Source organism: Oryctolagus cuniculus, chromosome 7, assembly GCF_051225735.1.
Source record: "Oryctolagus cuniculus isolate XC-2025 breed Fujian yellow rabbit chromosome 7, ASM5122573v1, whole genome shotgun sequence".
NCBI lineage: Eukaryota > Metazoa > Chordata > Mammalia > Lagomorpha > Leporidae > Oryctolagus > Oryctolagus cuniculus.
The window spans coordinates 154,276,842-154,304,069 of NC_142873.1; the positions used below are offsets into that span (position 1 = coordinate 154,276,842).

Below are 27,228 nucleotides of genomic sequence, written 5' to 3' on the forward strand. Positions count from 1 at the left end.
GAGCGCACCTCGCCGGCCGGATGGCAAGCGGAGGGGCTTGAGGGTCTGACCCACCTCGAGACCCCTGCTGGACGCCGTAGCCCAGCTGGGCGCCGAGCCCCGCGTGCGGTTAGCAGGCAACCCTGCGAGTCTGCGCGCGCCGCTACAGGTGAAAGGGGGAGACCGTCAGCGTCAGCCCTGGGGCGGGGGCTCCGCAGGAGCTGAGCACCCAGCCCTGGACCCCCAGGCCGGGCCCCACCCACGCGGACTCGGCCGGCTCCCTAGAGCGCTGCAGCGCCTGCGCAACCCCTCAGCGCCCGCACGCGCCCGCGCTCTCCTAGACCGGCGGGGCGGGCGGGTTCCGGAGGAGTGGGGCGGGGGCAGCAGCCGCGGGGGGCGGAGCGACCACGGCCCACGTAGCCCGGCCAAGGTCCGCAGGCTCCTCCTCGGCGTGCCAGAGAGGCCGCCCGGCCCTGCTCCCCGGCCTCGGGTGCCCGCCCGGCTGGAAGCCGCCCAAGCTCAGCTTCGTGGGCAGGTGGGCTCCCCGCGTTAACAGCTGGCTCGTCCCCTGTCCCCGTTCCCTGGCGAAAGACTCAGGCCTCTGTTGTGTGATCTCCATTCACATCTCCAATCGCAGTGGAGAGAGGACTGGGGGAGTCCCAGGGGGCTTATGGGGGTGGAGCTGACCCCGGGACTCCTCCCTAGCAGGTGGCAGAGAGCCTGGCCTGCTGGCAGGAGTGGGGAACCTTTGTTCTGCGAGGGCCATTTGGATATTAATAGCATCGTCCCCCAGGCATACACAATGACCAGCTTACGAGTTAGCCTGCTATGGATGTATTGGCCTGTGGCTGTCTTGGCAGTGCCAGACCCGGTGGTTTCGCAGGCCTCATACATCCTGCCTCCAGCATGGCCCTCACCCTTGACTGGGAAGCAGAGACGTGCGGAGATGGACGTCGCCTGCCTGCCCGCTGAGGGAGCCTGCAGGAGGTAGGGATGTCCCAAGCTCAGCCTGACAGCCTGGCACGGCTGGCACACCCGCCTCGGGCCCATGGAGCCGCCTGGGTGCAGGTGCCTGGTGCGGATCTCGGGCCTTGCCAGCTGCTATGTTCATGTGGCCTTGCGGTGGGTGCTGGCACAGATACAGCTCCGGGTCCCGTAGGAGAGTGTTTGGGGGACAGGTCAGCCAGCGCCTTTGCCTGGCTCTGCACGTGGGGGCTGGCCTTGCGTCCAGAGGTGGGCGTGGGTGATGCATGAGCTGCCCCTCACCCTTCAGCCTTCCCAGGGCCTGGCCGCTGCCCACCGCCCTCATGGGCACCCTGGTCTTTAACTCTGGCTCTGTTACCGTGGGCACCAACATCCAGGGTGAGTCCACTTTCTGGTTGAGGATCAGCCCTCCCAGGGTGGCCCCCTCTTGTCGCAGGGAAGTCTGTGCCGGTGGGGAGGGCTTCCTCCTGCGCCCACTCTGTGCCGCGTGGAGTCTTTCGGAGACCTGCCCCATGGCCACGGCGAGCCAGGGAAGAGGGCAAGGGAACGGCTGGCTGCTAGGCGGGGCTGTGCTGGCCGTGCTGGGCTGGCTGCGCCCTGCAGCTGTGGCCTCCAACCAGCCGGGACCCCGGCTTCTCCCCGGCCGCCGCCTGCCCGGAGCCCTGGAAGCAGGAAGCGCCACTTTGGCCACTGAAACTGCAGTGACTCCAGGTCCAGGAGGTGCTGATGCCCAGCTCAGTGCCACAGCTCCACTTCCCAGAGTTCTCAGAGGCCACAAAGCATGCTGGGAAGGGCTCAGACTTCGGAGTTCAGTGTCGCATGACCCAAACCTGGCTTCTCCCCACGCTTTTCCTGGGTGACTTGTACTCTGCCCTGGTGTGGGGGTGATTCGGGGCTCGGGCAGGGGAGGCGCGGGGAGGGTTGGGGGTTCCAGCTGCGCCTCAGAGAGACACCTGCCTGGGACAAGGAAGAAGGGGGAAGCATGTCACGCTCACGCTGCCACGCGTGCTCCATCCAACATCAAATCAGTGAGCCCAGGGGCCGCGCTGTGGCGTAGTAGGTTAAGCCTCCGCCTGCGGCCCCAGCGTAAGGAAAGGCCTCCACAAAACACAGCAAACACCAGAGGAAGGGATTGGCTTATTGTCAGGTGGGGGAAACCCGACAGGCGGCCTCCCGTGCAGCCCGTCCCAGGAGAACAGGTCTTTCGTAGCTTCACAGAGGTGAGGAAGTGGAGTAGCGAACCCTTGGGGGTGGGGAGCTCATGCTTGTGGTTGGGCCATTTGGTCACCTGACTTCTGGTAACCAGGCTGAGCTTAGGACGGAAGCTTATTGTTCAAGATGGCGATGGGGCCAGAGCCCAACATGGCTTCCGGGGTTTACATGGCACCACAGATAAGACGACATTTTACTAACAACTGGCATCTCATATGGGTGCTGGTTCGTGTCCTGGCTGCTCCTCTTCAGATCCAGCTCCCTGTTAATGCTCCTGGGGAAGCAGTGGAAGACGGCCAAGTGCTTGGGCCCCTGCACCTGTATGGGTGACCTAGAAGAAGCTCCTGGCTCCTGGCTTCTTCCTGGCCCAGCCCTGGCCGTTGTGGCCATCTGGGGAGTGAACTGGTGGATGGAGGCTCTCTCTCTCTGTCTCTGATTCTTTCAATTAAACAGATTTTTTTTTTAAAGAGGCCAGAGTCTTCCTTGGCCAGAGTCTCCCTGTTCCACTCCCTGTTTTGATCTCATCGCTCTGTCTTCGTGTTTGTTGTCTGTCTTCTGCCACTAGACTCTGAGCTGCACGGGAGCAGGGACCCTGTGGTGATGTTGGCTGCTGAATCCCGGCGCCCAGAAGGTTCTCTAGCACATACAGTCAGTGTATGTCGAATGTCCAGCCATCCTCACGGAATCCGTGCACCAGGGTTACAGGAAAATAGAATCCATACAAGGCCTTTCCACCCAGAGACTTTAACATTAGCCATTGGTTAAACAGGTGTTGGAAGACCAAAAAATCAGAAAGGAAAGACTGAGATGGCAAAGTCGGCGTCAGCGGTACCCACTGGAGAATCCAGGGCAGGATTCATGGGACTCCAAGGAGTGGCCCTGCATGCTGTCCCTCCCTGGACGGCCTTCTTGCCAGCGTCCTCTTCCTTAGCACCGTTTTACCTTGTAGGTTTCAGCTAAAAGTCCTCTCCTCAGGTTGGCCATCCCTGCCAAAGCTTTCCTCCCTCGGCCTGGCTCCCAGCTGCATCCGGGGTTCCTCCGCCGGACGTCTGTCTCCCCAGGCCGTCTGCCGGTTCTGCCTGGGCTTTGTCTAGTGCATGCATACCCAGGTGCACCACTGCGCCTGGCGCACAGTCAGCTCACACTGACTGCGCGCAGTAGATCCATGTGTCTATTCATCCGCCCACCCGCCTACTGCCTGTCCATCAGCCCAGCCCGCTGCCCGCCAACCGACCCCCTCGTGCCCTCTCTTAGGGAAAGGGAGATTGTTGGCTTGTTCCGCTCCTTCACCCATCTGTCGGCGTAGCCAGCCCTCTCTATCCATGTGTTGCTTGCTTCGCTGTCCGCCCACCCATTCAACCACCCTCCATCCACTCACCCATACATCCACCTGTCCGTTCATTCATTAATCCAGTGCTGGGAGAAAAGACAGCAAAACCAGCAAGGAACCAGACCTCATTGCTGGACTTCTGCAGCTCCCTGTGTAGGCAGGGAAAGCCCCTTGGCCCCTGCGACAGGAATGCTCACATCCGAAGTTTGCTGCCCTAGCTAAGCAGGTGGCCCAGGACCCAGGGACAGACCTGAAAGAGCCCAGCTTCTCACCCCAAGCCAGCCCGCCCTTCTAGGCCCCAGCTCTGCCCACGGCGGGGGCTTCGAGCTCTTGCTCTAGGAGCCGGCCCAGACTCTCAGCTCCGACAGCGCCCCCTGCTGGCCCACAGCTCTACACCGTGATGATTTTCCTGGCGCTGCTATGCAGGAATGCCCCTGGGGCAATGGAGGGTGCAGCCACTGCTCCAGGCTCAGGCCCGACTGACGTGGGCTTACTGAGGTTTCTCCTGCCCTCGGGGCCTTGCCCATCACTGCCCAGGTTGCCTGGCAGCATTGCCAACATCAGTAGCCCTGAGCTTAGCCTGGCGCTGATCCTCCTCTTGGGCCAGGTCTGCACTTTGCTGGCTGAGCAGCTCACCAGATGGGGGAGTGAAGGCAGAGGGCTGCAGGCCTGTTTCGCTGGGGTCGGGGACCCTGAGGCAGGGCTACCTGCATCTGAGTGCCCTCACGTGAGTGGCCAGGGGCACGTGGCTGGCGCAGGGCCTGATGGGTTGGGCATGGGGGTGTAGGACGGACCTGATGGGCTGTGCCTGAGTCCCTGCACCTCGTGGGGCTCCGCTCAGCTCTGCCCTTTCTCAGGGATGCACAGAACCCAGACTCTCCGTGAAGACGCCTTTGCTCTCACAGTCATTTCTCCAGCTTGTCCATTTCTATTCCTCTCTCTTCCACGTGGCCTGCCCCAAAGGCAGGTGAGCGCCATTTCCCACCCGGCTTGCTGGGCTGTTGCAGGGCTGTTTGTTTGCCTCTCACCCAGGTCTTGCTGTTGGCCTTGAAGCTGGTTCGTCATAGCCCTCGGCTAGAATTTCCTCCGCTGTCATGGGGCAGCTGTGAGGCATCCGACCTCAGCATTCGCTCACTGGCCCCAGACCTCACGCCGCCGCCCCCCGCCCCCCACAGCCAGGACTACAGTTTAAGTTCCTGAGCATTTGGGGGGGGACCCTCCTGCTGCACACCCTGGGTTCAACGTGGGGACATAGGAGTCACTCAGCTGGGTCTTCCCCAGGAGCCGGGCCCCATGGAGGTGGCACTATTGTGTGACCGCTGTCACTGGGGGCAGTGGGAGGGGGGATCACCAGCGGAGCCCACTGGCCAGCATGGCCACTTCATCTCCCTGGAGCAGTGGAACATGGGGACAGGGGGCTCGGTGGGTGGGAGGGGCCAGTTAGTGGGGTCAGCGTCCACCGGAGGGAGGCCCGGAGGGTCGGGGTAGGGTGTGGAGGGTGGGCCCCAGGTTGGAGTTAGGCTGGCCTTGGCTCCAGAGAGGGAGGGCACACTGGGAGCAGAGGGAAGGCAGCCGCTCACGCCTTACAGGTCTGTCTTTGCCGTGCCTTCCTGCTCCAGCCCCTGTTTGTGCAGCCACTGGGTGGACATGGGACTGGGTGTCCACGTGCACGCGTGCCGGTGACTGCCGCAGGACATGGGGTCTGGCCGCTGCAGCGCTGGTGCGCACAGAGGGAGGGGGAGGGGACAGGGCGGTCAGACTGGGGAGGGGCTCAGGGGAGAGGTGGGGGCTGTCTGGGAGGGGCGGAGCGTCGTGCCTGGGAGGGGTGGAGTCTACCTGGGAGGGGCGGGGCCGAGCGGCGGGAGGGGCTGGGCCTGCCTGGGAGGGGCGGGACGCCCTGCCTAGGTGGGGAGGAGTTGGGGGCTGCCTAGCAGAGGCGAGGCGGGGCCTGTCTGGAAGGGGCGGGGTCTCTCTGGGAGGGCAGGAAGCTGAGTCTGCCCGGCGCACAGATGGGCGGAGCCGGCTGGGGTACTGTGAAGAGGCGGGGGCAGATTCTGGGGCGGGGCTGAGAGGGAGTGCCCGGCCCGGAGCCGACCCCCAAGAGCCTCTCCGGACTCCGCCACCCGGGCACAAAGCCTCGGCACGCGCAGGGGAGCGACCCTCTTCCGGAGGCCGCCGGCTGGCGGCTGGCCTTGGTCTTTGCGGTCGAGGCGGGCCCAGCCGTCTGTCTCGGGCAGACCCGGCTTGGGTTCAGGCTCTGCCGCCCACCGGCCGTAAATGGGGTGCATTATACAAAAGGACTGACTGCACAGGGCCGTGAGGATGCCGCGTTTGCACACCACTAACACCACAAGAGACCTGGAGAAGGGAGAGGAAGGACGCCCCCAGCCTTGCTGAAGACCCCCTGCCGCTAGCCCGCCCCTAACAGGACCCCTGGTGTGTCTCAGACAAATGACGAGCCTGCGCGCTAGCGTTTCTTCAGCTGTAAAATGCGAATAGAAATGATGCCCACGTCGTAGAGTTGTCGTGAGGGTTAAATCAATTAACACCCGGAGAACCCTCCGAGGAGCGCTGGGCACGCGGTAAACGCTCCGCTAATAAGATGGCTAAGATGGACCCCTTTCTCCCCAGCTCATCCCCTGACCTGTGCCCTTTCTGCCGGCCGCCCTGGCTACCGAGATGAAGCGCGAACGCTGCTCGGTCCCGCGGACGCGGGCAAGCAACCGGGCGCCGCTGCTGTCGCTCAACCGGGGCCGCAGATATGGCCACGCCTCCAGCGAACTAGCCACGCCCTGCGACCCGTCCTCAGGCCTTGGCTCTGCCTTCTCCGGCTCAGCCCTCGCTAGCCCCGCCCCCGGGTCGGCTCCACCCAGAGCGGGGATTGGCCAGATTGCCTGTGGCTTCTGCCTGGCCCCGCCCTTCACCAAGCCACGCCCACCCGACGCTCCCTTATCCATAGGACTGACAGGCAGGACTGATCCGCAAAGCCAGCCTGCTCGGCCTGAGCCCTGCTCTTGGTCCATTGCAGCAGGGCTTGGCTATAACAGCCCCGGCCTCTGGGAGCTGGGCTTTCTCTGGAGACCCCTAGTCCATGTTCTCTGCCCCCTGTCTTTGTGCCCCAGCCTGTCCCCTCTCCGTGGCCACCTGGTCCCCACTCACCCTGTGCAGTGATGGTGACCTGGGGGTGAAGTGGATGTGACAGAGCAGAGGGACCCAAATCACTCTGAACTTGAAACATCAGCTGTTGGCTAAGGGAACCAATCTGGGGGAATGTTGTTTGGGGTCTGGGCCATGCAGCCCCTGCCCTGTAGGCTCCTCAAGGCCTGTGGTGTAGGGACAACAATGTGGTGTAGGGACAACAATGAGGGTTGGCTGGGTCCACTGGGATACCCCCGCGCCTCTCCCGAAAGCCTGGCGAGGCAGTGCAGGATGGTGGTTAAAGACCCAGAGGGAGGGACTTTCAATACTAGTCCTGCCTCTTGTTTATGGGGCGCTTCTCTCATCCCTTAAATCCCAAGTTCATCACCCGGAAGGCGGGGACTTCAGAAATCTGGTGAGAAATTTAGGTGGGCTGATGCTTGGGGTGGGTGTTGTGGTGTAGCAGGTTAAGCCATTGCTATGGACGCCCTATCACAGCGTGGGTTCAAGTCCTGGCTACTCCACTTCTGATCCAGCTTCCTGCAAATGCATCCTGGGAGGCAGAGGCAGGAGGTGATGGGTCAAGTGCTTGGGTCCCTGCAGCCACGAGGGAGACTCAGCTCCTGGCTGTGTGCCAGCATTCGGGACGTGAGCCAGGTGATGGAAAGATCTTTCTCTCTCTCCCCCCCCCACCTTTCAATTACATGAAAATAAATAAACATTTTTAAAAACAAGGATAACAGCCATCGTCCATGCCTAGCAAAATGAAAACAGAATTCACGTCTGCTTAAAGAATGTGTGTATATATATATATATATATATATTGACAGGCAGAGTGGACAGTGAGAGAGAGAGACAGAGAGAAAGGTCTTCCTTTGCCATTGGTTCACCCTCCAATGGCCGCCATGGCTGGTGCGCTGCGGCCGGCGCACTGCACTGATCCGAAGCCAGGAGCCAGGTGCTTCCTCCTGGTCTCCCATGGGGTGCAGGGCCCAAGTACTTGGGCCATCCTCCACTGCCTTCCCGGGCCACAGCAGAGAGCTGGACTGGAAGAGTGGCAACCGGGACAGAATCCGGTGCCCCGACCGGGACTAGAACCTGGTGTGCCGGCGCTGCAAGGCGGACGATTAGCCTAGTGAGCCGCGGCGCCGGCCTAAGAATGTATATTTTTAATAAATTGGATGATGTGCATCATTTCACTCCACCTGTGCATGCCTCCTATGGGAGAAGTAGCAGCTTCAGCCTCCCAGGGTCCACGTGGAGACCGAGTAAATGAGCACAAACATTGGCATTTGTACACGCATCCATACTCAGTGCCCCTTGGCTATTTGAATCAGTGTGGGTCAGAGTCTGGGAGGGCTTCATGGTGGTGGAAGCCTCTGGAGATGGCCAGGTGACTCGTTCCAGGCAGCAGGAAAGGATGGGTCACTTGCGGGGAGTGGCCATGCTGCAGGGGCTGTCCAGGGTGGGGCCAGATGCCCCCCTCACTAGCTCTCAGCGTAGACTTCTCTCCCGCCCCCAGAGCTGAGTGTTCCCGCGTTATAGATGGTGCTGGGCTCAGAGGAGGTCCCTGAGGAACCCAAGGCTGGGGAGGTTCTTCGCGAAGCTCCCAGGAGGCTTCCTGGCCCCAGGAATGCCCTGAACGAGCCTCACTTTGGGGAGGCTCAGGAAGAGGGGTACCCTATCTGCTGTTGGGGCAGGAGCAGGCACCCCCCTCAGGATGCCTGCCTGGGGTCCCTCTGAGCCTCTCGTGGGCATAGACTCCTATTGTTCCAGCCCCCTTCTCGTACCCCAGACTGGCCAAACCGGTTCTGGGGCAGGGGGCGGGGAGCAGGCACGTTGAGACAGCCGCCTGCCTCTCCGCAGGTTCCCTCCGCCTGCGCCTCCCCCTCCCCGCCCCACACAATACCCAGGAGCTGGCTCTGCCCGGCTCAGGGGCCATGCTGACATCGCCCCCTGAGGACCTGGCTGCAACCCCAGAGCCCCCAGGGTGGCCTGGAGCCCTGGACCGTGCCGGCAGCTGGACGGAGCTCCCTGGCTGAGGTAGGGCCCCAATGGGTGCCAGTAGCCCATCCTCCTCCCGCCAGGCTTCCCCAGCCAGTCTTTTGTGGGGCCTGCCTAGCGCCGACCGAGCCCGGCCTCCTGGGGCTCTGGATCCTTTCCTGGCCATGGCCTCCTACTTGGCCTTGTCCCTTAAGGGGCAGAGGGGCCCTGGCCAGGTCCTTGCTCCTCTGGGCAGCAGGGCAAGGGGCGTCAGGGAGGGGTAGGGCAAGCTGGATGCAGGCGGTGGGAGCTACTTTCCCTGGGCCCGGGTGGTGTTCAGGGACCCCCGGTGCCGTGTCGGCCTTGCCAAGTGGGCCATGGTCGCCTGTGGGTAGCAGTGCCCGCGGGAGGGACCCTCCTCGGCCCCTGCCCATCCTTCTCGGCGTGCAGAGGCATGCCTGATGACACAGGTCTCTTGGAGGGGCAGCTGGGGCTGCTTCCCAGATGGGGGTCCCCGAGGCCCAGGGATGGGCTGCGACTTGCCGAGGGCTGTGCCGCTGCTCACTGTCACCAGCGGGCCGTGAAGCCTGGGCAGGCACTTCCCCCTTGGCGTTCCAGAACGGGAGTCCACATCCCGTGACCACGTCCTGGGCAGGTCACGTCCCTGCTAGCGGGGTCCAGTCCTGTGCCTACACCACTCGGGTTTGTCTTGCTCGTTACTGGCAGAGACGAGCCGTCCGCAATAGGAACGCAGCTTGGCCCCTCCGAGATATCGGCACCACCAGCGCTGCGGTGGGGTGGACCCTGTCCCCAAAGGCTGCGTCTCCCCAGTCATGTCTATGGGCCTTGGCCAGGCGTGGACAGAGGCTGATCACCCCTCACCTCCCTGCTGGGGACCTGACTCCGGCCTTGTCTCCCCAGAACACCTTCCCACTCAGCTCTCTCCTCGGACTGCAGGTGCTCCTGCCCCAAGGGCTCAATGTTCTGCTTGTTCCCCCCCCCACCCCCCGCACATGACCCACAGGGGGGTTCCCTTCTTGCCCTCCCAGGGCTTCCAAAACCCAGACAAAGAGCATCTCCCAGAATAGCAGGGAGGAGGGGGCCTGTGGTCACGCCTGTGCGCTGCGGACTGCTCACTCCTGGAAAGAGACCTGGCCGCCGGGCAGAGGCCGCCTTCTCCTCCCACGGGCAACTGGCCCGCAGCGTGGGTTTCATTCCCCGTCTGGGTGAGGGCCCAAGCCCCTCCCCTGTCTGCACCAAGATTGATGGAAGAGGGCGCAAAGCACCCACTGTGTGCTAGGTGCTCCCTGGGCGAGATGAACTTGCTGTAACCGTCCTATTTGCAAGTCTGAGGGTGGCGGACATTGCTTAGATGGGACAGGGGCTAACGGTACAAGCTGGAGCCATCGCCACGAGGAAGACCCCTTAGGAGCAGCCAGCCCTGGCTCCTACATTCCCCAGAGAAGGAAGTAGTTAGGGGCTGTACAGAAGAGAGGGGTTTGGCCAGGGTAGTGCAGGGGGTCTTTGGGTATTTTAGCCATGCAGCAGGTAGCCATGACCTCCTCCGAGCCTTCCTGGAATACCCAGGTCGAGTTGAGCCCTGCACCCCACTCTGATGCTTCCCCTGGCTCGACTCTTGCCAATCTGCCTTGTAACTGCTTTCGTTTCTGGCTCTCCCACCAGACTGGCAAGCCCGCGGGCCATGCAATGTTTGTCCATCTGTCTCCCCGGGTTTGTGCCTCCGAGTGTCTGCCCTGTCTGAAATGCTCAGCACTGTTTCTGTCTGTCTCTGGGTCCCTGAAGGGCTCGGCATCCTGTGGTTTTCTGGTTTTGGGCGTTTTAGGGTGGCGGCTTCTGAGTTGCCGGCTCCGGGGTCCCTGCTTCTCCGGTTCTCTCTCGGGGTCTATCTCCTGGGTCTCCCGGCCCTGCCAGGCTGGGCACTGCCCCTTCGGCCCCAGGGGGCCCCTGGGGGGTCCTCGCTGCCCGGCCTGCCTGCTTCCAGGCCAGCTCTGCTAGGCCCCCGCCCAGCCCGCTGCCTGTTCCCTCCCTCCCCGCTGCTTGCCTCACCACAGGGTTTGATGAATCAAACTCTTTGTCTGGGTGGGATCTCCCCCAGCCAGCTGGGCAGAGAGGGCTTCCCCTGCCGGAGCAGCCGACACCAGCAGCAGCGGGCCTTGGCTGGAGAGGTGAGGGGCAGGAGGTGGCCCCCGGGAGGGGGCCTAGTGGCCTGGGGATCACCAGAGCCGCCGGGAGGCTCTGGCAGGCTCCCCAGGGATGGTTTCCTGCCCAGAAAGAACCCGTTCAACCTGAGCCGATCCAGGGGCTGGGAGCTGGCGGGGTGTGGGGAGAAACCCCTTTCTCACCCGAAGCGTGGGGGCAGGGCACCTCCCTCCCCTTCTCTGGGAGTGCCCAGTCCGATGGGGGTGGTGGCCCGCCTGCCTGCCTGTGGCCGTCCCAGCCAGCCTGGCATGGGTGTGGGCACTACTCAGCGAGAAGGCCGCGGCGCTGGGCAGGGGAAGGGGGCCTGTGTGTTGGTCTCTGTGTCCTAGTGTGTGTGTGAAATGGAACAGCAGCGTGAGACGGCCGGGGTGCGTGTGTAAATCTCCCATGGGTCAGTGTGTGTTTGTGAGAAAGTGTGTGAGTGTGTGCGACTATGTGAAAAAGCGCAACATCTGTGTGTATCTACGACTGTGGACATGAACGTGTTTGTGTCTGTGTTTGGGAGGGAATGCGTGTGGATGCGTGGATGCGTCTGTGGTGTGACAACCTGTATGTGGTGTGTGTGTGTGTGTGTGTGTGTGTTAGACGATGACAGGGTTGTTAAAACCCAGACCGGGAAGCTGGTGTGCCCGGGTGAGACGCGTGGCTCCACCACTTACCAAACAGCAACCTCTCTGGGCCTTACCTTCCGCACCTGCAACCAAACGGGGCTAAACCCAGCCTAGCTCCAGGGTGGCGATGAGGATCCAGTGGGAGGGCACTGGCCTGTCATTCAGGAGGTGCCCCGTAAATATCAGCGATGGCTGCGTGCTTAGGCGTGAGAGTGTTTGCACAGAGGCGTGTCCGCGTGTGTCCACACGCGCCTGTCCAGGCCTCCAGCATGGGATCTGACACCTTCTTCCCTGCAGGCGCAGGTGGGTGGCAGCGCAAAGAAGGAATGGACTGTGGGCCACCTGCTTCCCTCCAGCCCCACCTGGTCGGACCGCCTGGCACTGCCCGCCGCCCGGTAGCCGTGTGCCAGCAGGAGAGCCTGTCCTTCGTGGAGCTGCCCACCCTGCAGCCCCCGAGCCCCGTGTGCCTGAACCTCTTCCCCGTCACTCCCGAGGAGCTGCCGGCTCCTGGCAGCCGCTGGTCCCTGGGGACCCCCGCCCCACTCCAAGGGCTGGTATGGCCAGCATCCCCAAGGAGCCCGGACACCGAGCTCTCCACCGGCCGGGGGGTCCGGCCCAGCAGGGCTGGCAGCTGGCCGCACTGTCCTGGTGCCCAGCCCCCCGCTCTGGAGGGACCCTGGAGTCCCCAGCACGCGCAGCCGCAGCGCAGAGCCAGCCACGGCTCAGAGAAGAAGTCGGCCTGTGAGTCACCTTGAGGGGTGGATGGTGGGGGCTGGGTGGATCTTTCTGAACCCCTTAGGTCCCAGAACCCCCCCCTCCCATCTGGACAAGTGGTAGGGCTCTGGGAAGGTCAGGGCTTGTCCACTGCAGCCAGGCCCTCTGTGGTCTCTGCCCCTCATGGGGATGCGCTGCCCTGGGGACCAGGTCTCCATGGAAACATGCACCTCTCCCTCAGGCCTCAGGTGCTCAGACCACAGGGCAGCAGCAGGGAGGGCTGACCGCTCCCCCTCGCCCCTGCAGGGCGCAAGATGCGGGTGTACCAGCGGGAAGAGGCCGTCAGCAGCTCAGAGGCCCAGGCGGTCTTCCTGGAGGCCAGTCAGCCTGTGCAGGAGCGGGCCCTGAACTCAGAGGCGCCCAGGCCGCTGGAGCTGTCCGGATCCCCCCGAGTGGGCCTCGAGGGGCCTGAGAGGAGGCGCTTCTCTGCCTCGGAGCTGATGACGCGGCTGCACTCCTCGCTGCGCCTGGGGCGGAACTCAGCAGCCAGGGCGCTGGCCCCGGGGACGGGCGCTGGAGCAGCCCAGGAAGGTACCACCAGCTCCCCGGGGACCCTGGGACAGCCCATAGCCTGCCGCGGGGTGGGGCGTGGCCCACTCTCCGGACACCCGAGGCCGGGTGCCGGTCAGCTGGGGTGTGGGCCACGCCCCCTCATCCCTTGCCCCCTCTAGGGAGAGCACCAGGAAGGGAGTCCCGGAGCGCAGAGACGAAGATGGAACGGGTGTCGCTGCCAGCCCCCGTGGACCCAAGTGAGAACCACGGCGGCTGGCGCGAGCCGAGGTACCACCTGCCGCCGGGGGTCGGGTCGGAGGCGGGGTTCCGGTGAAGAAGGGCCCTGACACTCTCTCTCCTAGGCTGGACTCGCAGGAAGAGCTGCATTCGGGTTCCAGCAGCGCCAGCGAGCGGCGCCAGTCACGGTTCCTCCTCAGCTGTACGTGGGAGGGGGTCCCCGGGGAAGGGGCTGGGGGGTCGGGGTCGCGTGGGGAGGAGTATTTAGCACAGGGGCCAGGACGCAGCTGGTGCCCAGTTAATGTGTACGGCATGAATGAATGAGTTCACAGAGCCGATCCGCACTGCGGCCAGGGAGGCGGGCTCCTGGGGGCACCGGGGAGGAGCCGGGCGGGGTCGGCGGGCCCCCGCGGCCCTGCCCACGGTGCTCCCCGCCCCTCTGCCCGCCCAGCCGTCCTCTACCAGGAATACAGCGACGTGGCCAGCGCGCGCGAGCTGCGGCGGCAGCAGCGCGAGGAGGAGGGCCCGGGGGACGAGGCGGAGGGCGCGGAGGAGGGGCCCGGGCCGCCGCGGGCCAACCTCTCCCCGAGCAGCTCGTTCCGGGCGCAGCGCTCGGCGCGGGGCTCCACCTTCTCGCTGTGGCAGGACATCCCCGACGTGCGCGGCAGCGGCGTCCTGTCCACGCTGAGCCTGCGCGACTGCAAACTGCAGGAGGTGCGCGCTGGGCCGCCGGCGGCTGCACGTGGGGGAGGAGAAGGAGGGGGCGGGCCCGGGGTGCGTGGTCCCTCGAGTGGACACCGGCCACTAGAGTCGGAGCCAGCGGGACGGCAGACGCGGGGAGCGGGAGTGCCGGGACCGAACGGCGGCGCGGGCTGGAAGCCAGGACAAGAACGCGGGCGGCGGAGCGAGCAGGGGGCCTAGGAGACGGGGCGGGGCGGACGCGTGGTGGGGGCGGGGCTAGCGGAGGAGGATGCCGCGGTGGGCGGGGCTGGGGCGGAGTCAAGGACTCCGATTGGCTGGGCTGGCCGACTGGGCGAGGCATCGGGGGCGGGCCGCGTCCCAGGGGGCGGCCCTCCGGGGGTCCCGGGTGGGCTAGCGCAGCCGACTCAGCCCGCGCCCGCCCTTCCTCAGGCCAAGTTTGAGCTGATCACGTCCGAGGCCTCGTACATCCACAGCCTGTCGGTGGCCGTGGGCCACTTCTTGGGCTCGACCGAGCTGAACGAGTGTCTGGGGGCGCAGGACAAGCAGTGGCTGTTTTCCAAACTGCCCGAGGTCAGAAGCACCAGCGAGAGGTGAGGGAGAGCGGTCTGGCCCGGCGCGGGGCAGGATGGAGCCCGTGCTTCCCTGGGCTGCAGCCCTGTGGTCTCCGGCCCTGACCGCTCGCCGACCGGTCAGGTTCCTGCAGGACCTGGAGCAGCGGCTGGAGGCCGACGTCCTGCGCTTCAGCGTGTGCGACGTGGTGTTGCAGCACAGCCCCGCCTTCCGTCGCGTCTACCTGCCTTATGTCACCAACCAGGCCTACCAGGAGCGCACCTACCAGCGCCTGCTGTAGGGCTGGGGCTCCCAGCGGGGAGGGGCAGGGGCAGGGGCAGGGGCGGGTGCGGAGGACTGGGTGAGGCCGGGGGACCCTGGGAGGGGAGGGGTCAGGAGGAGAGGAGACGGGGCAAGCCCCGAGGGGGTGCTCAAGGCCCCGGATGGGTTCAGGACCCCAGAGGCGTCCTCATTTTGCAGCCTGGAGAACCCCAAATTCCCTGGCATCTTGGCTCGCCTGGAGGAGTCCCCCGTGTGCCAGCGGCTGCCCCTCACCTCCTTCCTCATCCTGCCCTTTCAGAGGATCACCCGCCTCAAGATGCTGGTGGAGGTACGGGGAGGGGGGCGGGGAATGCTGCCATGTCCCGGCTCTGTGGGGGCGGGGGAGGACCCGGCCTGCCTCGCTGAGCAGATCCCCCCCGCCCCCAGAACATCCTGAAACGGACGGCACAGGGCTCCGAAGACGAGCGCATGGCCACCAAGGCCTTCAATGCACTCAAGGAGGTGAGTGGGGGAGAGCCTTCCTGGACCCAGGGACCCCTAGCAGAGCCACTCCAGCTGCCGGCTGTCTGGGCGCAGGGGCTGAGGGGCTGCCTGTGACCCCCCCCAGCTGTCGACGGGAAGTCCGAGGCTGGGCTCTGGGCGTGGGGGCTGGGGGGCTGCCTGTGACCCACCCCCCAGCTGTCGACGGGGAGTCCGAGGCTGGGCTCTGGGTGCGGGGGCTGGGGGCTGCCTGTGACCCACCCCCCAGCTGTCGACAGGGAGTCTGAGGCTGGGCTCTGGGTGTGGGGGCTGGGGGCTGCCTGTGACCCACCCCCCAGCTGTCGACGGGGAGTCCGAGGCTGGGCTCTGGGTGTGGGGGCTGAGGGGCTGCCTGAGACCCACCCCCAGCTGTCGACAGGGAGTCCGAGGCTGGGCTCTGGGCGCGGGGGCTGGGGGCTGCCTGTGACCCACCCCGGGCTCCCCAGCTGGTGCAGGAGTGCAATGCGAGTGTGCAGTCCATGAAGCGGACGGAGGAACTCATCCACCTGAGCAAGAAGATCCACTTTGAGGGCAAGGTGCGTGCGCACGCGGGCAAGGGCGGGGTCACGGCGGCCTGTTCCCGCCTTCCCCTGGGAGCTTCTGGCCAGTTCACAGCACCCAGACCCCCCCCTGCCCCCGTCATCCCCCAACCTGCGCTCTCTGCGGGGTGCCCGGGCCTGACCCGGGCTCTCCACTTGCCCACTCTGTCCATCCAGATCTTCCCGCTGATCTCTCAGGCCCGCTGGCTGGTCCGGCACGGGGAGCTGGTGGAGCTGGCACCCCTGCCCGCGGCGCCGCCTGCCAAGCTGAAGCTGTCGAGCAAGGCCGTCTACCTGCACCTCTTCAACGACTGCCTGCTGCTCTCCCGGCGGAAGGAGTGAGTCCGGACAGGGCGGTGGGGAGGGCGGGGGCGGCTCGGAGCTGGACTCTCCACTGCTGGGCTCCTGCACCGTCCGTCCCTGGGCCTGGGCGTGAGGCAGGCCCATGTTCCAGCCAGGGCCGGCCTGAGCGCAGAGGACTTGAAGCTGCCCCGAGCTTCAGGCAGTGAGAGCGGGATTCAGGGCACAGCAGGGTGCCCGCCTGCCCTGAGTCAGAACAGTGAGAGCCAGCATTCACTCAGCGCCTGTCCCGTGCCAGCCTCCCGTGGGGATTATGCCCTTTAACCCTCCCCACCCCGCCCTGGGAAGTGGGCGCCCCCGCTCTTCTCTGACCAGGAGCTGCAGAGTGGAGGAGCCGGCGGGAGGCCAGGCAGGGCTGTCTGAGGCCCGTGCCCAGGCTCTCAGCTGCTGCACTGCCCTGTTTTCCCCGGGGGGCACACGTCTGAAGGTGGGGTTGGGTGGCTGGGGGTGCTCCGGACTGAGCTGTCCATTTGGGGAACTCACCGGCCCTCTATGCCAAGCTGTCTGCCAGGTCCATAAATATGAGTTCACAGGGGCTCTCAGAGCAGTGAGAATACATCCTGATGATCATGTTGTCAAGATGAAAAATTGGGGGGGGGCATTGTGGAGCAGCAGGTTGAGCCGCCACCTGTGACGCGGGCATCCCGCATCAGAGCGCTGGTTCAAGTCCCCGCTGCTCCACTTCCAATGCGGCTCCCTGCTGCTGCACCTGGGAGAACACTGGCAGGTGACCCATGAACTTGGGCCCCTGCTGTCCACGTTGGAGGCTCAGATGGAGTTCCAGGCTTATGACTCTGGCTGTTGTGGCCATCTGGGGTGGGAACCAGCAGATGAAAGATCTCTCTCTCTCTCTCTCTCTCTGTCACTCTGCTTTTCAAATAAATATTTTTAGAGTGGTAAGTAGTAGAAAAAAAGATTAAAAACAGCTTTTTGTTCAAGAAGCAGAGAGAGAGAAGAGACACACAGAGCTCCCATATGCTGGTTCACTCTCCAGTTGCCTGCCTGCAGTGGCCAGGACCGAGCTAAGCCAAAGCCAGGAGCTGGGAACTCCATCCAGGTCTCTGACGTGAGTGGCAGAGACCCAATTACTTGAGCCATCACCTCTGCCTTCCGGAATCTGCACGGGCAGGAAACCGGAATCAGGAGCTGGAGCCAGGAATCCAGCCGAAGCCCTCTGACGTGGGGCACGGGCATCTTAGTCTCTGGGCCAAAGGCTTGCTCCGTTGTCAGGTTTCAGTGGGAGTGTGAACGGTGGTAGCCCCTGCTGTGGGGTAAGAATCAGTAAAACCTCACAGAGGAAGGGACTCCAGAGCTGGGTGTTGAAGGCTGAGTAGGAGTTTTCCAGGTAGAGGAGAACTTTGGCAGTGGGGATACTGCAGGAGGGCATGAGAGCAGAGTGTTTGGGCCCTGGTGACGCCTGGTACGGCTGGGTTTGTGGAGAAGGGCCGGAGAGGGAAGCTGTGATGTTGGCTGCTGAGCTCGAGAGCTTGAACTTGGTCTGGGCAGCAGGGAGCAGGCGTGACCTTTTCCTCCTGGCGATTTGGAGGGTGGACTGCAGGGCGAGGGACCAGAAGCTCTTGCAACTGCCCAGGTGGCTGCTCCCAAGGTGGTGAGGCGTTCAGATGCGTAGAGATGAGGGAGCTGGGGAGGCCTGGGCGCATCCGTGCACAGGTGTTTCCTGAGCCCAGGGAACTGTCAGAGTGACAGTGAACAGAGTGCAGGCCCCGGGGGACAGCAGCCACTGAGGACCAAGGCAGTCTCCATGGAGCTTCTCTGGTCAGCGAATCAGGTGCCACACAGAGGGGCTTGCCCTCCCTTCCTTCCTTTTTAAATATTAATTTATTTGGAAGGCAGAGTTACAGAGATGCAGAGAGAGGGGTTTTCCAGCCGTTGGTTCACTCCCCAGATGGCTGCAATGGCCGGTACTGAGCTGACCAAAACCCAGGAGCCAGGAGCTTCTTCCAGGTCTCCCACATGGATGCAGAGCCCAAGCACCTGGGCCGTCTTCCACTGCTTTCCCAGGCCGTAGCAACTGGGACTTCAGCCGGTGCCCATATGGGATGCCGGTGCCGCAGGCGGCAGCTTTACCCGCTGTGCCGCAGTGCCGACCCCTATTTATTTATTTCTTAAAGATTAATTTATTGGGGCCAGCATCCCAAAGGAGCACGAGTTGGAGTCCTGGCTGCTCCACTTCCCACCCAGCTCCCTAGGAAGGCAGCAGAGGATGGGCCAAGTCCTTGGACCCCTGCCACCCATTTATCTATTTGAAAGACAGAGAGAAGGGATGAGAAATCGAGAGAGGGGAGAGAGATATCCTTTATCCCCTGGTTCACTCCCCAAACGCCCACAACAGCCAGGACTGGTCCACCCCAAAACCAGGAGACAGGAACTCCATCCGGGTGTCCCACATGGGTGACAGGACTGGTCCAGCCCAAAACCTGGAGACAGGAACTCCATCTGGGTGTCCCACGTGGGTGACGGGAATCCAAGTAGTCGAGCCATCACCTGCTGCTTCCCAGAAGCCTTTGCAGGAAGCTGGATCAGAAGCAGAGGAGCAGGGACTGGAAGGGGCGCTCTGATGTGAGAGGCCGGTGTTCCAATGCCCCCCCGGCTCTTTAGAACAGGAGCTTGGGTGTGGGGGGGTGGGGAAAAGGCACCCCTGAATCCTTGTGTGGATCTGGCTGGCTGCCGTGGAGGCTGTCCCCTGCTTGGGCAGGTTTCCCTGGGGAGGCTGCTTCTCCCCACTCCCGGTCAGAGCTCGCCTGGTCCCACTGGCGGGCGCCGGGAGGCCCGGCTGATGCCCCTCCCCCGGCTTCCCAGGCTGGGGAAGTTCGCCGTGTTTGTCCACGCCAGGATGGCCGAGCTGCAGGTGAGAGACCTGAGCCTGAAGCTGCAGGGCATCCCGGGCCACGTGTTCCTCCTCCAGCTCCTCCACGGGCAGCACGCCAAGCACCAGTACCTGCTGAGGGCCCGCACGGAGTGAGTGGGCCCGGGCCCGGGGAGAGAGGACGCCCCAAGATGGGCACAGGTCCAGGGGTGCTGGTGGCATCTCTGACCTAGCCCCTCGAGTGCCCAGAGATTCCTGGATGTGGGCAGGAGGGAGGTGGCCGCAGGTGGTACCAAGGCGCTGGCCTGTGCCCCTCCTTCTCCGACAGGATGTGGCACAGGCAGGGTGGGCAGAGCTGCCACGCGGGGCTGAGGGTGGGCCCTGGCTGGGGCCGACATGACGGCGCTGGGTCTGGCCCGCATGCCCGGTTCTCCCAGCCCTGGTTTCGGCACCCTGCTCTGGGTGACTGCACTTCGCACGGTGTGACAGCCCAGCCTGTCCCTGTCCTAGAAGTGAGAAGCAGCGGTGGATCTCGGCTTTGTGCCCCTCCAACCCCCAAGAGGACAAGGAGGTCATCAGCGAGGGACAAGGTAGCAGCCCACACCCCCAAGCCCCCCCCCCCCAGACCTCCCCACTCTCTCTGCTCCGATCCCGGGTGCTGCATCGCTGGGGCCGGGGGCAGGGGTGGGAGGGAGAGCAAGGTCTCCTGGCCCAGTAGGTGGCTCTGAGGAGAGCAGAAGCGGGCAGGACTGACACAGGATGGGTTAGGAAGCAGGCTCCGGGGCGTGCTGCAGTGGCCCAAGTTCGCCCAGCTCTGAGCGGCAGGAGTGGGCGTGGAGGTCAGCCTGCAGCTCCCGGCGCCCCTGGCAGAAGACAGGACCGGAGGGGCCACCGTATGAGCTGCTGGCGGTGATGGCAGTCGGGGGAGGGATCTGCTCGAAGCCTTCTCTGGGTGGGAGATGAGGCTGGTGAGCCAGCGCCAATCCTAAACCCAGAGGACCTTGGTGGGGGGCAGCAGGGAGCTACTGAAGGTTCTGGGCAGAACTCCGTCTGGGTCTCCCACGAGGGTGGCAGGGACCCAAGCACTTGAGGCTGGAATTAGCAGAGCCCAGATGCGAACCCAGCGACTGGGACGTGGGGTGTGCGTCTCCCAAGTGGGGTCTTATCCACTGTGCTGACTGCCTGCCGCTCAGAGGGTTTCATTTTACTTTATCTTATTTTTAATGCTTTTGGAAGATTTACTTATTTATTTGAAAGGCAGAGTTACAGACAGAGGGAAAGAGAGAAAGCTTCCATCTGCAGGTTCACTCCCCAGGTGGCTGTGATGGTCGGGGCTGGGCCAGGCTGAAGCCAGGAGCTCCATCCGGGTCTTCCACGTGGGTGGCAGGGGTCCAAGCACTTGAGCCATCTTCCACTGCCTTTCCAAGCACATTAGCAGGGAGTGGGATCGGAAGTGGAGCAGCCGGGATTTGAACCTGTGTTCATATGGCATGTTGGCGACGCAGGTGGCGGCTTAACCCCACTGGGCTGCAACACCAGGCCCCCAGGGGATTTTAGACCGGATCCTGGTGTGGCTTGGGCCCCAGGTCAGAAGGAGGGAGGGGGGAGCACCAGGACAGTGTTGGGGTGCATGGTGGAGGGGCCGGGGGCATCACACGGAGCCAAGTGTCGGACTGAGCACCTGGGTGCACAGGCAGCCCTGGAAGTCAGGAGGGGACTCGTGCTGAGCGTGAGAGCAGAGAGCGTGGCCAGGGTGGGCAGGGGGTGCCCGCAGCCTGGGAGGGGCAGAGGAAAAGCAGCAGCAGTGACCGCCTTCCCCTGCCTTCCCCCTGCCGCCCTCCCCGCCCCGCCCCTGCCCGTCCCTGAGCCTCCCTCGGCCTGGCAGACCGCCCGCAGGTTCAGTGTGTCAGGACCTACAAGGCGCTGCAGCCAGACGAGCTGACCCTGGAGAAGACTGACATCCTGGCGGTGAGGACCCGGACCAGTGACGGTGAGAGGGACCTCCCGGGAAGGCCTCCCAGGGGGCTCTGGTGGGCAGGAGGTCGCTGGAGGGCGGGGACATCACAGGGGGACAGTCTGAAACATGTTGATCACACCAGCATGCAGGAATCAGGTTGAACAAGAGGAGGAACCTCCTTGTAAAGATTCAGGAGAGATGGGGGGAGTGGGACTACCCCTCTCTGGGGATGTCAGGAAAAACCGGTCAGAGAGTCCTTCCTGGAGCAGGGAGATGCCGGGGCGATGACACCTGGGCCCCAGGGTGGGGACGCTGGCACCAGGGCTGAGTCACGGCCTCCCAGGCCTGGCCCTGTGCCCCCTCTGGTGCCACTGACGCTGCTCCTGGCCGGTGTGTCCCCAGGCTGGCTGCAGGGGGTCCGCCTGGCAGACGGCGAGAAGGGGTGGGTGCCCCAGGCCTACGTGGAAGAGATTAGCAGTCTCAGCGCGCGCCTGCGAAACCTGCGTGAGAATAAGCGGCTCACGAGTGCCAGCAGCAGCCTGGGCGAGCCCCCCGTGTGACACCACAGCCCCGGCCCCCGGCCCCCATGCTGCGGCGGCTCTGCCTGGCCTTCTGTTCTGTGTCCCTGGCATGGAGGGCACAGGCAGGACGCGGGAGCCGGGGCCCTCCCGAGGGTCTCCCTGTCGCCATGAACCTCGGAGTCTGCACCTCGAGGCCCAGGGCAGTTCCTTTGGGGACCACCACAGGTGACCGTGGCTGGGTGCCAAGCACAGGGGCCGCTCCCAGCAGCCTGGCCGGGGCGCACTGTTGGTACAGACGGGCTGGGACCCTCCGGGGTCTTCACCACGGCCCCTTGAGTGCCTGAGTAGGAGCCGTGCCCGTGATTTGTCCATCCGTGGGCTCCCATGATGCCTTTGCTCGGAGTCCGGAGCCACAGGTGCTGCCCTGACCCTGGCCCTGGCCCTGGCCCTGGCCCCAGCCAGACCAGGAGGGTCCCCGCGCTGCCTCCCGGAGTGTTCTGCCTTTCTCCAGAATTCACCTCCTAACCCCGGCGGGGGGCAACTGGGGGACCGAGGAGCTGCGCCAGTCCCCTCGCTTTCAAATGTCACGTTCAAATGGCTGGATATTAAAGAGGTGTTATTAGCTCTTGTGTTTGGCCCCTGCGACTTCTGTGACAGAGGACCGCAGGCCGGGTGACTCCAAACAGCAGAAGCCCGGCGGGCGACCGGCGCAGGAGTCAGGATGCTGCTTGGGAGGCTTACAGCCCGCATCGGGGGGCCAGTTCGCGTCCCAGCGGCTCTGTTTCTTTTTCTTTTCTTTCTTTCTTTTTTAAAGATGTTATTTATTTATTTATTTGAGAGGCAGAGTTACAGACAGTGAGAGGCAGAGAGAGAGAGAGAGATGTCTTCTATCTGCTGGTTCACTCCCCAAATGACTACAATGGCCAGAGCTGCGCCGATCCGAAGCAAGGAGCCAGGAGCTTCTTCCAGGTCTCCCACACAGGTGCAGGGGCCCAAGCACCTGGACCATCTTCTACTGCTTTCTCAGGCCGTAGCAGGGAGCTGGATCGAAAGTGGAGCCGCTGGGACTTGAACCGGAGTCCATACAGGATGCCGGCACTGCAGGCAGTGGCTTTACCCGCTATGCCACAGCGCCAGCCCCAGGGACATGGCTATCTTTTGGCAGGCATTTTTCATCCTTCATTGTCCTCCTAGCTGAGATGTGTAGTGGTGAGATGGGCTTCAGGCAAGACTTGATCCAGTGCCCGTGGGTGCAGTGAGGACTCCTCTCCGTACACATCTGTGCTCTGTGATCCTGGATGTCGGCTTCATCCCAAGACTTCCCAGGGCCTTCTCACCTGTGCTCTCCATGGGAGAACGGAATTGTCTTTCACCGGTCCCAAATCCTGGGATTACCTCTGATTGGACCAGCTTGGGTCGCGTGGCTACCTCGGGGACCAGGGTCACTGTGCTCATAGCCTAGCAGATGGCTCCTGTCCCATCCCGGGGCAGCCTGGGGAGCCGTCTTCCCTGAGCCCAAGGGCCCTCAGTGGAACTCGGTGGTCCCTGCGAAGGAGGTGTGGGTGCTGGGGAGGCCAAGGTCACTGAAACCCAGGGGGCGGACGGGCTTGGAGACCGAGCGCGCGGGCAGGGGGGCGTCCTTGGGCCCTCAAAAGCAGGTCATGGGGCAAAGGATGAGGGTGGCCCGAGGGGACAGCTCTGGGAGTGGCAGGAGGTGCCCCAGGCAGGGGTCGATGTGGGAGCTCTCTCCCAGGTCATTCCATCAAGTCACCTCCGGGCTGTGGAACGCTGCTGGGCCACGAGAAGTGGCCACGGCAGAGGCTGGTGCCACCCTCCCCCGCCAGCCTCAGCATCTTGTCGTCACAGCGGGAAACCCATGGCGCCACGCTCCCATGCTCCCATTAAATGAGCCCCAGGCACAGCGGTCAGCCCACAAACGCCCCGTCCTGTCCCCCCGGAGCGCCCGTGCTTCCGGTGTGTTTGTCCTCTCTGGTCTGTGACAGTGGCTCCGTGTCGCCTGGGTTTTCATGATCTGGAGGCTTGGAGTAGTTCCGGTCAGTGTCTGCGGGCCAGCCCGCTTGTGGGGGTAGCCGCTGCTTTTCCTGTGACGAGGCACGAGGTACAGCTTTGGGGAAGACACCACCTTCGTGGCACGCGACAGGAGACACGTGATGGCCATGGGACTTGCCACTGAAGGTTTTTTTTTTTTTCTATTTATTTATTTGAAAGGCAGAGTTAAGAGAGGCAGAGGCAGAGAGAGAGAGGTCCCTCACCTGCTGGGTCACTCCCCACATGGCGGCAATGGCTGGGGCTGGGCCAGAGGGAAGCCAGGAGCTCCATCCGCGACTCCCACAGGGGTGCAGCTTGGGCCGTCCTCCACTGCTTTCCCAGGTGCTGAGGGGGAGGGGGGCTGGATGGGACGTGCAGCAGCCAGGACTCATGCGCTCCCAGGGGCTGCTGGCCTCACAGGCGTCCCAACACCAGCCCCTGGTTGCTGGGGTTAACCCCTTCGTGCCCACTCTCTGTGGGAAGCAGCAGAGCCCCTGCGCGCAGGAGGGAGGGGTTGGGATCCTCCCCAGGAGGCGCCTCTCCCCCTCTCTGTTGAGTCAGTCCCGAGCCCCAGGCTCTCCCAGCCCTTGGGTTCTTCCAGGACTCCCAGCCCTCCCCTCGAGCCCATTCCCGCTTCCCCGACTGCAGGGTCCTTTGTTTTTTTGGGCGCTTCCTTGCTTCCCGGCACCGCAAGGGGCCCCTCAATGCTGTTGCGTTTAGAAACCGAGAGCTGGGTGCTGGGCGCGCTCTCTGCCCGCCGTGGCACGGCGTCTGCGCCGGCTCAGCCGACCGCGGTCGGGGTTGATGCACCGTGGGGTTTGAGGCGAGACACGGAGCCCCTGGAAGACCGCGAGCCTCTAGTTACGTCATCTGCAAAATGGGCGTGGCGAGGATGGGCGTGGCGAGGATGGTCCCAGCTTCCAGGAGCCGCCGGGAAGAAGGATTTGTAAGTGGGCGACACCGTGCCTGGCGTCTAAGAAGTCATGCGAAGGGGTGGCCAGAGGGGGGAGCCCCCTGGCAGGGCTCTGTCCCTTGAGGACTTGGGCGACTAAAGACCCCAAGCCTGGGTGTGACTTCCTGTGCCTGCATGGGGCGTGCAGGAAGCAAGCTCTCCGGCCTTCCATCTGTGCGCTCATCTGGACTCTGGACGACGCCCGGGCCATGCGAGGTCTCCCTGAGCCCCCGCCCCTCGTTCCCCCCTGCCCAGGGGCAAGCTCCAGGCAGGCCCATAGGGGGAGCCCCTCTCCCAGCGGTGCCCGCCTCCGCCCAGCAGCCCTGGGGGCCGCCTTGGCCAAAGCCCCAGGGTCCTGCCCCTGCAGGAGGAGGAGGATGGTGGGGGGGGGGTACTGGGCAGGATGTGCGGTTCAGGTGGGCGTGTCTGGGGCAGGGGTGTGGGTCCCTGGGGCTGTGTGCCTGGCCAGACCCCCAGGCAGTGCGTTCAGGAGGCCCTCAGCTGTGGCTCCCCGGAGCCCCTCCTCACCCAGTGCCCCGCTGTCCTTGCCCCTCTCCCTCGTCCTGACTCTGAGCTCACTGTGGAGAAGATTCCTGAAATGAAACTGTTGAGAGACAAGCTCATATGGTCCCCTGCCCCTTCCAACTTTCAAATCCCTTCCTCCTCTTTATCTTCCTCCCCCTCCCTCCCCCTCCCTCCCCCTCCTCTCTACCGAGCCTCCAGGGACCCAGGCAGCGGCCCCAGCCTCTCCCTACCTGGTGACGTGTGGACAGACGAAGTGCAGGGGCTCTGGACAGTGCTGGGAGCCGGCGGGATGGGGGCAGGAGGATCTCTCCTCCCGTGTCGCGGAGGTGTGGACAGGCACAGCTGCCCCGGGGCCCAGCAGGGCCAGCCCAGTGGAGACAGGAGCTTGCATGCTTGCAGAGCTCCCATCCCCTGACAGCCAGAGCGCCAGACCCCCACGCGCATTGCAGGGCGACGTGGAAGCCGCTGTGTAGTCACGGCCACTGGAGGGTCATGCCGGGCGCCCCGGGCATGCACACACGTGGCGGGGGAGGAGCCAGCACACAGGTGGCTTCTCAGATGACTTTGCGTGAGGTGCAGAAAGAGGCAGGAGGAATCCACGGGCGGGGCCGCCCCATTGGGGGGTGGGGGTGGGGATGGGGGGGTTGTAGCAAGTGGTGAGAGAGCTGTGCACTTAAGACCTGTGTCCCCGGGCGGCGTTGTGGTGCCGCGGGTTGAGCCGCCGCTGGTGGCGCTGGCATCCCACGTTACAGCAGCGGTTTGCGTCCCGGCTGCTCCACTTCTGATCCAGTTTCTTACTAAGGTACCTGAGATGCAGTGGACGATGGCCCAAGTCCCTGGGCCCCTGGCACCCATCTTGGAGACCCAGATGGAGTTCCTGGCTCCTGGCTCAGCCTGGCCCAGCCTCGGCTGTTGTGGTCACTATGAGTGAACCAGCAGATGGAATCTGTCTTTCTCTTTCTCCCTCTCTGCCTTTCACGTAAATAAACAAATAAATAATTTTTTAAAATTCATACTCTTTTTTTTTTTTGGAGAGAGAGAGAGAGAGGTTCACTCCCCCAAATGGCTGCTATGGCTGGAGCTGGGCTGATCTGAAGCCAGGAGCTTCTTCCAGGTCTCCCAGGCAGGTGCAGGGGCCCAAGGACTTGAGCCATCTTCTACTGCTTTCCCAGGCCATAGCAGAGAGATGAATCAGAAGTGGAGCAGCCGGGACTTGAACTGGCACCCATATGGGATGCTGGCAAGGCAAGTGGCGACCTTACCCACTACGCCACACTGCTAGTCCCAAGATCCGCAGTCTTTCTTCTAGTTAAACTCACCCTGGCACTGTGGGGACATAGTGAGGAGCAGGCAGCTCTCCCTGGGGTGGTGGCACCGCGGCTACACCCTGAGAGTGGAGATGGAGGTGGCAGGGACACAGCTGAGCTGTGACCGAGAGCAGCCCTCCTCTGGGCAGCAGTGGTCGGAGAGGCCAAAGGGCTTCTGTTCCCCGTGACGGGGGCGGGGGTGCTCCACTTCCACATGAGGGCCCAAGGACCCTTCCTGCTCCCTTATTTTTTCTGGGGTTTTGATGGATGTCATCTTTTTAAAATAAAATGTTTATATTTTCATCCATTTGAAAGGTAGAGAGAGAAAAGAGATCTCTCACTGGTTTGCTTCTCAAATGCCTGCAACAGCTGGGGCTGGACCAGGCCAAGGCTGGGAGCCAGGACCTCCATCCGGGCCTCCCACATGGGTGGCAGGGGCCCAAGTGCTGCCTTCCCAGTTGTGGGGAGCTGCATGGGGTGTAGAGCAGCCAGGACTCGAACCAGCATTCTGATATGGGACCCAGGTGTTAGAACCCACTTCTCACAACGCTGGCCCCAAGAGTCGCTTTCTGATTGCACGTGGGCTTAGCCATGGGCCCGAACCTCGCTGGCCTGGGCCCCGTGTGATTGCAAAACAACTCTCTCTTGCAAAGAACGGGGTCTGGTAAAAGGCGCATCGGAATCTCAAAATTCAACCACGAAGGGGGCGGGGGCAGTGCCAGGGTCCCCGTTGTTTGGGGCCTGCCGGACCACGGCTCTGATGCCTCCAGGGGTTCCCATGGCAACCACGCTCTGCGGGGCACTGGGGGACTGGGGGCAATGTTTTATTACTGGCGAGGTACAGGGGCAGGCATTCAGCGGAGGTGACGTCCCGCTCAGGACACCTGCCAGTTAAGTCCCAGCTACTCCGCTCCAGACCCAGCTTCCTGCCAACCGGCTTCCTGGGAGGCAGAAGGATGGCTCAAGAACTTGGGTCTTGGGGCCAATGCTGTGGCTCAGTAGCTTAATCCTCTGCCTGCGGTGCTGGCATCCCATATGGCCGTCAGTTCTAGTCCCAGCTGCTCCACTTCCAATCCAGCTCCCTGTTACAGCCTGGGAAAGCAGTGGAAGATGGCCCAGATGCTTGGGGTCCCTGCACCTGCATGGGAGACCTGGAAGAAGCTCCTGGCTCCTGGCTTC

The 27,228-nt window shown here is 63.5% G+C and overlaps 1 protein-coding gene across 5 annotated transcripts; it reads left to right on the forward strand.

Annotated features, from left to right (window-relative positions):
• Nucleotides 1-376: 376 nt before the first annotated feature.
• Nucleotides 377-21,838, forward strand: ARHGEF19 (Rho guanine nucleotide exchange factor 19). 5 transcript variants are annotated; one of them, XM_051836540.3, is made up of 17 exons: nt 377-966; nt 2,741-2,823; nt 11,755-12,198; nt 12,478-12,762; nt 12,903-13,011; nt 13,086-13,162; nt 13,412-13,674; nt 14,092-14,252; nt 14,356-14,508; nt 14,692-14,821; nt 14,920-14,994; nt 15,459-15,548; nt 15,729-15,889; nt 18,732-18,890; nt 19,249-19,328; nt 20,624-20,728; nt 21,098-21,838. In XM_051836540.3, the coding sequence occupies exons 3-17, from the start codon at nt 11,784-11,786 to the stop codon at nt 21,253-21,255; spliced, it is 2,421 nt and encodes an 806-aa protein (XP_051692500.3). In that variant the 5' UTR covers nt 377-966; nt 2,741-2,823; nt 11,755-11,783; the 3' UTR covers nt 21,256-21,838. The 5 variants fall into 5 exon arrangements, with proteins under 5 accessions (XP_051692500.3, XP_089155387.1, XP_089155388.1 ...); XM_089299261.1 differs by having other exon boundaries at nt 415-514; XM_070079233.2 differs by lacking the exons at nt 377-966; nt 2,741-2,823 and adding exons at nt 8,502-8,686; nt 10,743-10,812.
• Nucleotides 21,839-27,228: the final 5,390 nt, after the last annotated feature.